This window comes from Physella acuta, unplaced genomic scaffold (genome assembly GCF_028476545.2).
Source record: "Physella acuta isolate Inbredline_101_S28 unplaced genomic scaffold, ASM2847654v3 ptg000500l, whole genome shotgun sequence".
NCBI classification, from domain to species: domain Eukaryota; kingdom Metazoa; phylum Mollusca; class Gastropoda; family Physidae; genus Physella; species Physella acuta.
In genome coordinates, this window is record NW_026732019.1 from 172243 (window position 1) to 185163 (window position 12921).

Sequence of the window (12921 nt, forward strand, 5' to 3'; positions counted from 1 at the left end):
AGATACATTTGCGTGAGCTGTCTCTGACATTGAGGTGACATAATCTGTACACACATTCACAAGCAGAAACTTGTCGTTTGTTCATTATTCTCATGCAAATCTTGAACAGTTTTCGAGACGCATCCGAATCTTCCCTCTTGTCTGATGGCAAGGGCTAGTTCAGTAGGCTCTGATTTTGCAATGTACTTTGCTATATAGTATGCAATAGACTCAGTTGATCGACACGGTTGTATATCCATATTTGCACCCCAAATCTTTAAAAGAATAGGATTGTAAATGTTTACCCATATATCATCCTATCTTCTTTTCAACAAGCATATTCTTCCGCCATATCGAATGAAATCATCGGATTTTTCTGCAATAATTGCAGTTGTAGCCTGAATTGGTCTTGGAAAACGAAACCGACACACTAGTGAAGGATTATCCCCTTTCTTGCAGGTGTTTGTATGATGGTGAATTTGACATTTTTTGACAAGTTCATACAAATCAGAACTCTCTAACGGGATCTCACACTGGCATATTTGATCCAAAAGTGCGATTCCCTCTGGCGTATCAAAAGAGGGTTGGGTTTCAATCCACAATAACATATGTTTAAGTGGGGACTACCACGGTTTTGAAACTCTATTCGCCACCAGTAATCCTTTAAACGACGAACAAACACCACCTGGTTGTTTTTTACAAACTTCATCAGCGCATTGAGTCGTATCATAAAATGCCGACTAACTAGAACAGGAAATTGTTCAATCGCTGTAATTCATACGTGGTCAAATTGTTCGGATTCTCATCCGGCCTTCCGTCAGCAACTAACAAAGCTTTGCGCATGTCAAGCCAGTGTAAATCATTACAGCTCAGCATTACAAAATACGTAGGTGGCCCCAGACATCGTATTTGCCCAATCAGTTCATTAAGTGCCGTTCGCCAATAGGCTGCGGTTCCACGAACATTTTTCAGATACAAATGAATATCTTCGACCTGACCATCTTGCCCTTGAACCAGTTTTCCACATGCAGAAATGGAAGCCTTCACCTTATAATATTCATACATAGACAGTGCATAAAAAAGATAATCGTTTCTTTGAAACCTTGTGTCACTTCCCATAATTCTGTATTGGAAATAGTCCAGAGGTGTCATCCTTACTTGCCTATCACCATAACAATAATGTGTGAAGAAGGCTGCTTTACTCTTAATGCTCGCACAATGTCCAAGATTCCTTCTACAACCCTATCTGCTGAATGGTCGACGTTATTAGTGCCAACTAAAATGGCAATAACCTGGAAAAAAAACTGTAAAACATTGCATTTATTGGGTGATTTTTTTCCTACCACTGCAAAACAAAAAAATTGTTAGATTGGAAGTATCATTGTATATTTTGTTAGATTGGAAGTATCATTGTATATTAGTTTAGGGCTGTCGTGGAAATGTTTAGGATTAGGGATAGGGTTAATGTTGACGGTATCAAATAAAATAAGTTTTTTTTAGAAGAGTTCGTTATAAGACACTGGTATGGATATAAAAAACTGTTTATTATTTAAATACAAGCCTATTAACAAATCTGATGACAGTCAATATTTATAATATAGGCCTAATACAGAAGAATATTTTTTGCAACACATTTGGGTAACTTTCGATTCAAAATCTTTATATAAAAAAAACTGCAACATTAACTACCACATATAATTTACTTCCTCAAATCAAGAAGAGTAACCAAGCCAAACAATAACACAACCCACCTTTGGCTGAATGTTATCAAACTCCCCATTTTGAATCCTCCAAAGAACATTCTCTGTCGTGTCACCCCCTATACCCAAGTTGAGACAGTTCAAAGGTTCAAACATCTGTTGCCACAGCTGGTTGAATATCAATCAATCAGTTAATCAATCAATTAATCAATTAATCAATCAATCACATAATCAATAGCAAAATATCATCTAAGCTCTGGGTGTTCTAAGTAGCAAATAAACAAATTAAATACTAAAATGTAAAATATGAAGTGTAGAGTAATAATAAAAATATTTGGTAGGACAATATGCCGAAGTATTGTATCAAGGTTTTTATTCTGCTGTATTTCTTCTAGGCATGTATTGTGTCAGTGTTGTTACGAGTAGGGTTTGCAAGAGTAGTTAGGTGCAAATGAATGTTGGTGCAAGAGATATAATGAATGATGATGTGCATAAAATGACATTTTGTGGTAGAACCTGTGTTGCTGTGGAGAGGGTGTGGTTTGAGTTTCCTAACAAGTGTTATCGTCAAGTCTAGAAGTAGTAATGGTTAGGGTGGTTATGCTGTCATAAAAGTTTCCTGAGCTAGCTTATGGCATTTCAATAAGTTAAAAAAAAAAATCAATATTTCCAAGTGACAAATGTCAATTAAGTGACTCACCGGTGACAAGCACATGTTAGCAATAAGAGAGTCGCCTAACAGCACTACTTCAGGCTGTTGTTGCTTTCCTTCACTGATAAAACTGTTGTGCTGTGGATGGTATTCATAACAAACAAGAGTGTTAATTAGTCAATAAATGGAACTTGTTTTTTTCCCATGAGAAATGTGCGGGATTGTTTTAAACTATGCACTAATAATAATGGCTCCATAGTGTAAGAGTAATAGACTATTGGATGATTGTGCTATGGAAATCCAAGCACAATGCCTGGGCGTTAAGATAAGAAGTGCCAGATGTTGTCCATGTATCAGACCCCCTCTCTTCACACAGATGATGGACCCAATGGACAGGACATTACCTAGATCTAGATCTTCTCAACTTAGAATCAGCAGTGTCACAGGAGCTGCTGAAAGGAAACCGAAGTTGGCGATCCTAAGGCCTAAAGGAACTAGATCTATGTACTAGTATGTAACCAGATGTAGAAAAATGGTCTAACATTACTACTACTGTTTCTTCCTCCGTACATTTCATACTAAATAGACCTATTACTAGCATGAAATTGTAGGCCAATGTTACAATCTTCCTAATAAAATATAGGGCCAATCTGAAAATATATTCAAAACTAAAACAGCCATTTAATGACCTCTTAAACTGACTCATTGCAAAATTTCTCATTCATGTAAATATATTTTTATTCTATCCCATTGTGATCTAGATTTATGTAATATTATTTCTTTATCTTTACTTCAAATTTGTGAATGCTATGTAACTGTTAGATCTAGATCTATGTCTTTACTACTCAACTGCTTCTTTATTTTCTCATAGAAGAAGTAGCCTACAGAAGAAGTATTGTAATCATGCAAAAAATAGAAATCGAGATTTTCACAACATAGTTTTGCAATTTCGTCTATGTATGTTTGTGTATGTCTGTGAACTTGATAACTTGAGTACCGTTACAGCTAGGTTGAGGAAATTTCATATATAAGTATTATATCAAAATTTGTAGTTCTGTATCAACTTTTCAGCGATTTCTGGTAATGGGAAGTGGAACTTATTCTACTTTCAATTTTTCAAAAGCTTACAACTTAAGTACTGATCTGATAGATGAATTAAATTTCACATGTAAGTAAAAGATCTAATTCTCTGCCTTCTGTCAATTTTTGAGTAATTTCGGTTGACCGGACGTAGTAATTTACGCTATTTCCGATTTCTTAAAAAACGCATGTGCATTTATAAAGTACTAATATTCCACACTATTATACAGATATTGTTTGCCATTATCATCCATAAATAACGTCATGCTTTTTTTGACGATTTTTACCTCCCCCCTTCTGTCACACATCATCACAAAAAGCCAGACCCCCACCCCTAAAATGACGTCACACCTCAGCCTACAACACCCCTCAAAATTGCAGTTGAATTTTTAAAAACACGAAATAACATCTTAAAAATATCCCAATAAAAAAATTGAATATAGAGCCTACTGAATAATAAATATTAAATAATATTAAAATATTTATATAGAATCAATAGGCCTATAACTATAAACTATAGGCTAATAATAATATTATTAATATTATAATAGCAGATTTTATAGCAGGCTAGCAGGCGGTAGCAGCAGTGCACTAGCAGTAGCAGAAGCAGGCCTACCATCAACATCCACTCCTTCAGCCAACTACTATTGGCAGGGGTAGACATTGTTTGTACTGATTATAGTTTTCTAGATCTAGATTATATATTCTAGTTCTCGATCTAGAAATCTAGATCTAGATTCTATTTAGATCTCGAGTATCTCTAGATTCAAGATCTAGATCTAGATCTAACTCTAGATTCTTGATTTTAGTTTACCCTGACTACATACAGCTGCATTTTAAAAAAATTGAATTTTACAAAAATTTATTTAACGAAAAAATATATAATATAGTTTAAGATATAGCTAGATCTAGACTAGCGATAGGGCCAAACTATTGAAACAATTTACCAAAATATATTTTTAAAATTTGTGAAATATTTATAGGTTTAAAAAATATATCGGCCTACCAGTCATGACTTTTCATGAGTAATATAGATCTATATTCAGATCTAAATCTAATAAAATAACACCCAATGAATTGTTTTAGGAATCAGCTAATAGCATTAGCAAGAGAGCACCATTTATTAATGTAAATGACCAAAATAAACCTTAACCTTTTTATTTGTTTAATTATTTACTTTCTGGTTATTTATTTTGGTGCATTCACCTGTTCCATTTTTTATATTTTTGAAGCTTTTTTTAAAGCTATAAATAAATTGGATTAAATAAGATTTTTAAATATTTTTCACCCCCTTCCTCCAAATCATCACACATCACAAAATGTGAAGACTTGTAGAATACAAATGTGAATACTTCTGAAATAAAACTGCTACTTTTACTTAGGTTGGTGAAAACTCAAAAACAAATTAACTCCACTTCATCTGCCCAAATTGATCTTCGAGCTCAAAGTTGTCAGCTTCTTGGTCCATTAGTTTCATGGCACACATAGTTTCGTCATCATTTGTATAACATTTCAATACTTTTAAAATACAAATTCATAAAAATATCTGTCCAGTGGTTGGAGCTGTAAACTCTTGGAAGATGAGCTCATTAGCTGAGGACAGACAGCTACTCGTCTATGATAGAAAACTCCAAAATTAAACTGCTGCCTTGCAAATTGTTCTTGGCTGGTCAAAAGCTATGACATGAATCCAGAAAGAAAAGCAGACTGAAATCAGTCAATGGGGCACATAGTGCATAAACATGCTGACAAATTATTCCTGGTTGTGTTTCAGGAAATCCCTTTCAATATTCCAATTAAGAACACAGAAGAAATAACTCATTGGCATATATTAATATGAAATGTTCTGTAAAAATCACAAAGGCCAGACAAAAATTGACAACATAACGTCCAATTGTTAACTAAATATTTTTATTGCACCTTGACAAGAAAAAACATGATAAAATACAAAGTCTTGCACAGATAACCTGCGGTGTGTATGCATATACAGTACATTTATCTTTACACGGATAGCATCAGGTCACATGGCTCAGGGATCTAAGCAGAATTTACTCAAGTTATAAAAATAAATGTTTCCAACATAACATCTGTGCTCAAACAAGCAGACTAGTGTTCTATAAAATACATGGCTCCAACATCAGATTTTCTACATTTTGTGAAAAAGGTAATTGTTATTTTAACACATAAAAATACCTTGCTTAAGCTTTGTGTTTTTAACTGAATATCTAACAAAATTGGTCAATTGTCTGCACCTCCTAGTTTTTCATTAAGGCGTGTGAAAAAACAGTTTACTCCGTCAGCTCAAACTAAAGCAATGATGCTTTACAACATTTTTAGAAATTTAATTTTTAAAATGCAAAAAACCACACACATTGTAAATCCAGTAAATCCAAATCAAAACTACAATTATTTTGTTTCCAACTGAGTTTGAAATAAAGCATCGTAAATTTTTTTTAATGCACAATTAAAACTCCTTTTAAAATTTTGAAATGTAGGAATTATCTAGGATTAAAATGATTCGATTACAATACATGTAGAAATAAAAAGTAGATGATTAAATGAAAGATTGAAGTGTTGTTGCCCCATCCTTAAACTTTTGCGTCACTCTCTTCAGCTGTAAAATCTGGGCATTACCTAATATAATTACATATAAATATGTGTGTTGAAAATCATTGACATAAACTAGCGAGACAAAATTAGCGAAACAAAAAAAAATGAAGCATTAAATGATAGTATCTAAATTTAATTATTTAACAATTAAAACTGGGGTGGTTGTTTTTTTTTTTGAGCAAATTAGTTTTTGTTGAATACTTGAAATGTTACTATACTGATAAAATACACAACATAAAAATTTCAGATAACTTTTAAAATCAGTAATGATCAGTGCACTTAGTATTTATTTTTTACTGGAATGTTAAGGAATTTTTATTTATTTTTTTTAATTAGGAAATATTAGGAAATACCCCATGGTATGAGGTTGATTTGAGGTACAATATTATATATAAAATCATGAATATGGTAAGACAGATTATGGTAAGCTAAAACTGGCAGCATAAAAGAAGTCAAAATCTTCAAGTCACTGATGGAAATTAAAAAAATAATAACAAAATGCAAATATGAAAACTGATACTATCTTCGGCATGACACATGCACAACATGGCTAATAATTCGTTCATCATTAACACAACATTTTTTATACATCAAAAGCTGCAACTTTTGTTACAATTCATTTGGTTAAAAAAAAATATAGTAAGTGGAGCACAGGAAAAAAATTAAAGAATAAAACAATTTTTGTAGGAAACTAAAAAACCAACATGACAAAATAAAGAGTAGACCCTGACATTCTAACAAATAAACATTAGTAAGAGCTTTTTTTGTACAGACCATACTAGACTTAGTCTTTTCCAAGACTTAGTCATAAAAACTGGCACCTGATTAAATAATGATTACACTTGTCAAACTAAATATTTTTAGAATACAAGACTAATAGCAGATAGTGGTCATGCTTCAAATATAGATGTGTACTGATATTCAAGGAGAAACAAAAGGAGTATACCAGTTACATTTGTATATATAGTCTGAGTTGGCTGTCCAAAGAATAGCAACCCTTTGGCAATTCTTACAAAACAGATTTGAAACAAACTTTGATGGCCAGATTAACTGGTCTACTGTTGTGACCAAGTATTATGATACATATCTTTACTGAGCCAAACTTCAATCAAGTTTTCAATAGAGATTGTCGTTCTAAATAATATAACTTTTAAATATAGAAAAAAACAGAAAAACTAATTTATAAATTTAGCATACATAAATACTACTAGTATAAGACAAAATATTAATCTCAGCCTATAACTGAATGCACTCTTTTCTTGAAACTTTTTAAAAATCTTGTATACTCTACAAAATGAATCACATGTCAGGCTGTTTTGGCTTATTTTCCTGTATTCATTCACAATCAGTATAACATTTTGGACGACATGATAGAGACAATTTCTCAAATCAACATGCAATGCATAACTAGATCTTTTTAACTTAATGAATTGGTAGTGTTACCAAAACAATCTTCAAATGATTAAAATAATTTATTCTGTCGACCACTTTTAAGAAAAAGCCTTTATTGACACTGGTTTAGAAAAAAAACAGCTTGAAACACAGAATTGCTTTCATGAACAATAAATATCAAGCACAAAGAGCCAATGACAGAAAATAAATCAAGTTCTACAGAACTAGATTCAAAATTAAAAGAGATAGCCCGTTACAAAAATTGTGCTTAAGAACTATGGAAAGTGTCATGAAAGCGATTTAATAGAGCAAAATTTACTTTTTAGGTAAACATAACTTGTGTTTAAATAGCTATTTAAAACGTTGATATACTCATCTAATTTGATAATGAAAAATAACTCTGTGGTGGTCCTAACAGTAACTAAACAGTTAGACAAGATACCTGAAGCTGTTAAAACACACAACTGATGTTTAGGCGACAAGCTTGCGACAGTGCTGTTTCTTGGACACTCAAAAAGTAAGGTAAAAAGATTTCTTATAAATCCACCTGGTGACCTAGCTAGTTACTGGGTGAATGGTCCAGATCCCCAGCCAAAGATGCAGTATCCACAGTGCTCTCAACCTTAATAAATGTGCCTAATAGATTTTGAATTTCCTCTAGAAGAGGCTCACACAGTTTTTGATATCCTTCCTGCGCCGTCAGATGCAGGAAGTCATACATTACGCTCCTTCTGATAATACCTTCACTGGACATGAATTCCTTGTCGTCAATTTTTAGAAAACTTGTGAGCGCAGCCCCTTCAAGTTCCTCAGCAAGACGCTTGTTGATGGCGGAATGTTTTTCTCTAACTGGATTAGGCTTCTCTCCCCTAGGTAATAAACCCTGATGAAAGATTGAGAAACATATGAGTAAGGTTGATATCGAGTCCAAGTATTCACTACTGTGTACGCAGCAAGTAGGCCTACAACATTTGATAAATAGAGCATGCTGAAGTCCAGATGACAAACAGAACATGATGACCACACAGCAATCAGAACATGATGACCACACATCAAACAGAACATCATGACCACACATCAATCAGAACATGATGACCGAACAGTAATAAAAACAAGATGACTACACATCAATCAACATGATGACCACACAGTAAACAACAAGATGACCACACAACAATCAGAACATGATGACCGAACAGTAATAAAAACAAGATGACCACACATCAATCAACATGATGACCACACAGTAAACAACAAGATGACCACACAACAATCAGAACATGATGACCGAACAGTAATAAAAACAAGATGACCACACATCAATCAACATGATGACCACACAGTAAACAACAAGATGACCACACAACAATCAGAACATGATGACCACACAATAATCAGAACATGATGACCACACAGTAATCAGAACATAATGGACATATAACATGCTGATTCAAGCAAATGAGAACAGGTAGTAGAATGCAGCTTCCAATTAATGTAGTGCTCATGTTGGGCAGGTTATAGGGTAAATAGCTTGTAGATAGTTTAGTGCAATAAGTAATCTTTTAGAGGAAAGCAATATGATTTGTTACTTGGTCAAAGTCCTAGTGTGCAGCAAAAACAATTTATATTTGTGAATATTTAGTTTGTTTTAAAATTTTGAAAAGTGTCTAGATATATTATTTGTTTATTGTATGACAAAATGTAAAAAAAAATATACAAATTCAGTAATTTCTGTCAGTTTCATGTTTATATTCATTTTTTTTTTTTTTGTTCTTAGAAATACATTAAATTTTGAGAGAATTTTTAACCAGAATCTGTTTCTAAATAAGTCTTGTCTTTATTTCAAATTAATTACAAAAAAAAACATGTTCAGATTGGTTGAAAGATTCTGTAGAGTAACATGTTAAATTTTATAACAAATATTTTACATTAAAACTTCCAAATGAATAAACATAAATATCAATATGTGTAGTTAATGCTAGTTTCTTCCTAATACCAAGTTGTGTAGTAGCAAAACTAAATGTCCTTAGCTCACATAACTTACCAGAACAATAAGATGTGAAGCAGGCTGCTTCTCTTTAATCAGCTTTACTATAGCTAAAATTCCTTCCACAACTTGTTCTGCTGAGTCATCAAAGTTATTGGTGCCAACCATTAAGACAATGACCTGCAAATTTTAAAAAATATTTCAATTGCTGGATTTTTATCTATCTACTGCAACATAACAAACAATGTTAAATAGACTTATTGTTTAAATTGTTTTTTACTTATTTAACAAACTAAACGTGAGCCTTGAAGTCTATCTTCTAACAAAACAAAATCTACCTTTGGCTCAACTTGATCAAGCTCTCCATTATGAATTCTCCATAGAACATGCTGTGTTCTATCTCCACCAATGCCAAAGTTGAGGCAGTGTAAGGGTTCAAACATCTGTTGCCACAGCTAGCTCAGAACAAATAAATACATCAACAACACAATCAACAATATTATTCAGGTGCAGACAGGTTAACTTTTAAATTAGTGGTTATAAACACTAATTTTTTTATACCATCTATATATATAATTCTCTTCTGGGAGACGTTAGAAAACAAGCTGTAAGCGCGCTCCCTACCACCCCCACCCCTACATGGTTTGGTGAGCTGTGGTTCACTCTAAATGTTTACAAACAGATCCGGGTTTAGTGACGACTATTAGGGGCAGATAATTTAGTTTGAAATAATTTTAAACTTTGGGGGGGGGGGGTAACTAAGTGGAGTTTACTTTAATGGAGGGGGGGGTGTAAGGAGGGGGGGGGGGGGTATCGTCCTTAACGGGCTACTTATAGTGTTTTAAAGAAATATTTTCAGTGGCAGCATTGGAAGTGTCGAATGCACAAATTATGAATAACTGAAAAGTAGAAAAAACAACAACTAAATAGCGGCATATGATATGCCGCTGGTCGGCTCGTATTAATTTACAACAGATAGACAATCATTATTTATTATCTGGATTATATTTTTTTATATACCTGAGACTGGCACATCTGAGCAATAAGGGAGTCCCCTATCAGTACAACCTCTGGTTCTTTCTCTTTTGCATCGTGCAGAAATGAATTGTGCTGGAGGTGAAAATTAAATACAAACATATTCAATAATTTTTTTTTTCTTTCTACTTTTATTATAAGGATGTGGTTTCAGTCTGTCAGCCAACATCTTTCATTTAATACTTTCAGGGGTCAAGAACTTGTTAACAATTACAGTTCTGACTGTTCAGGGGTAAAAACTTTACTTGTTGATTAGGTCTATTGATTGACTAATTTAAATATTTGACTCTAGTCCAATCTAGGACCTACATTCTTTTGTATTGACCTCTACTCTACTTTTAATATTCTTATGTTTTTTGCCAATTTTAGATAAAAAAAACAACTAAACAGAACTAACTTTAACTAGACTCAAGATTTTTGGTTGGTAATCAATAAATTTTAACAAAAAAAAAGGTCGAGGTTATTATCAGTCTGCTGGGAATCTCTCTAATATGCTTCTCAGATAGCTATCATGTCAATAATTCCATGCAATAACCTCTGGGAATAATATCAACATAACAATAACATTTATTGCAACAGCTAAAGGAAGTAGGATGAGAGTAGAAATATTTTTTAATAAGTTATATTTTTATAAAAATAATTACTGTTAAGTAAATGATACATTATGCATACTAGTCATTAGTAATTTTTAAATTAATAATTATGCATTATTTAGTCTCAGCCCTAAGTAGGTCACAATGTTTTCAAATTACCATTTTTAAATTAAGAAAAGGTAAATATCAAGTGAAATTGCATAACCATGTCCATTTTAATTAGTTGCTACTCATGTTTCTACTTTATTTTTTGGCATAGCCAAAGCAGGGGGGGGGGGGGGGGATCTAGGTCACATGACTTTTTTTCTCTCATAGTCTAAATCAGGGGTCTCCAAACTATGGCCTGCGGGCCAGAAGCGGCCCTCGAGGTCCTCTCATCCGGCCCACAGAGATCTTTTTGTCCACGGAATAAATGTTTGTTGGTGATGGCTGAGGAACATGCCTGGAATAAACTGGCCCCCGAACTGATAGTTAATGCGGCCCTCGGACTGAAAAGTTTGGCAACCCCTGGTCTAAATGATAGTGAATACGCAGGAAATCATGTCACAGGGGAGAAGAAATAAAATGCAAAATAATATGCCTTATTGAAATTGTTGTAAAAAAAAGCTGTCAATATTTCATGAATAAATGCAAAAATAAATATGGTAAAATTAATATGACTACTTATTATTGGGAGCAGATAACTGATGGGAAATGTGTGACCATCACATGCAATGTTCTACGGTCAACCAGTAGGCCTAACCATAACCAGTAGGCCTAGCCATGGCCATGGGTCCATCATGTACAAAACCACTTTTAAAATTTTTACTTTCGTCCTTTTTAACAATAAATCACTACATTTAATTAGGTCTATTGTTAATTGTAACAGGGAAAACCCAAATTCCAGTATAATGGAAATACAAAAGCCAATTTAATATGACTCAATATTATACTCAATAATCAAATTGGACAATTAGAATTAGATATAGATCTAGAGTTCTAATGGCACATGATGACATGCATGCACACAAACTACACCCCATTTTCATTTGTGATTGGTTGCCCTGTCTGACATAATCAGATAGATCTAGAGTTAATTCTAGTAGTAGAATTAGTAGTCCTGTCTAAAAACTCATTCAATTAATTTATTAACTAAATAAAAGATCTAGAAATCTAGTAAGTCGTGTAGTCACTGAGTGAGTAGTCAGTACTCTGAGTACTCACCAAACTCATCCACCGCCCGTCTCCTTGCACATCTTCCACTGGAAGGGGGGGTGGCAGCAGGGCATGACATTGCTAGCCTAAATATGTGATCTAAAAGCAATATTCCGCGGCTAAATAACAGGTCTGAGCAAATACAAAATATGTTAAATAGCTTTAGATTTAGAGTCTAAAATAATCTAAAAGTTTGACAAATTTAATAAAATGAACTTAAACCGGAAACAAACGTAACTATAAGTCGATTCCCAATTTTAATATTTCAGGTCATACTAATATCCGAAACCTAACGAAAAATAAAAGAAGGTCTGGAGTTAAATATATTTAATAGATCTGAACATTTGAAAATGTAGGGATATGTTAATGTTTTATTTCAGAATATAACACACATTTCATTCAAAACCCCAACGTAAAATATTTCCTTCTAATTTAAATGGAATGCTACCTTCGGATCTTGTCGGGCTATATTGCTCTGTATTTATTTACAGTGCCTGTTTGTCTACTTTCAGTACTCACTACCTTTGTCTAGTTAATACTGCTGTCTACTTTCAGTACTCAATACCTTTGTCTAGTAAATACTGCTGTTTCTGTGACTGAGCCGGCAACCATGACCTTTCATACAATATAGGCCCTCAATATTTATTGTAACCTAAAACTGATTTTGAATAAAGAGGTGAGTAGAAAAATGTAATGTGT

General features: G+C 33.3%; 2 protein-coding genes across 2 annotated transcripts; both read right to left on the reverse strand.

Annotated features, from left to right (window-relative positions):
• Nucleotides 1-723: 723 nt before the first annotated feature.
• On the reverse strand, nucleotides 724-4211 carry LOC131944608 (platelet-activating factor acetylhydrolase IB subunit alpha1-like). The gene is made up of 5 exons (XM_059305292.1): nucleotides 4028-4211; nucleotides 2380-2469; nucleotides 1731-1847; nucleotides 1149-1271; nucleotides 724-1026 (listed from the first exon to the last, which is right to left on the reverse strand). Exons 1-5 carry the CDS (start codon nucleotides 4073-4075, stop codon nucleotides 724-726), a joined length of 681 nt encoding a protein of 226 aa, XP_059161275.1. The 5' UTR covers nucleotides 4076-4211.
• Nucleotides 4212-5311: 1100 nt separating this feature from the next.
• On the reverse strand, nucleotides 5312-12463 carry LOC131944609 (platelet-activating factor acetylhydrolase IB subunit alpha2). The gene is made up of 5 exons (XM_059305294.1): nucleotides 12232-12463; nucleotides 10421-10510; nucleotides 9739-9855; nucleotides 9458-9580; nucleotides 5312-8296 (listed from the first exon to the last, which is right to left on the reverse strand). The coding sequence occupies exons 1-5, from the start codon at nucleotides 12238-12240 to the stop codon at nucleotides 7973-7975; spliced, it is 663 nt and encodes a 220-aa protein (XP_059161277.1). The 5' UTR covers nucleotides 12241-12463; the 3' UTR covers nucleotides 5312-7972.
• Nucleotides 12464-12921: the final 458 nt, after the last annotated feature.

Bases quoted from the DNA above. Each gene is read 5' to 3' on its own strand.
- LOC131944608 (XM_059305292.1), bottom strand. From the start codon at position 4,075: ATGTCTACCCCTGCCAATAGTAGTTGGCTGAAGGAGTGGATGTTGATG. The intron at 1,848-2,379 runs GTGAGTCACTTA...ATATTCAACCAG, and splicing joins CTAACATGTGCTTGTCACCG to CTGTGGCAACAGATGTTTGA. The intron at 1,272-1,730 runs GTGGGTTGTGTT...TTTTTTTTCCAG, and splicing joins TTGATAACATTCAGCCAAAG to GTTATTGCCATTTTAGTTGG.
- LOC131944609 (XM_059305294.1), bottom strand. The intron at 9,856-10,420 runs GTATATAAAAAA...GTTCTGAGCTAG, and splicing joins CTCAGATGTGCCAGTCTCAG to CTGTGGCAACAGATGTTTGA. The intron at 8,297-9,457 runs GTAAGTTATGTG...ATCTTTCATCAG, and splicing joins CTTCACATCTTATTGTTCTG to GGTTTATTACCTAGGGGAGA.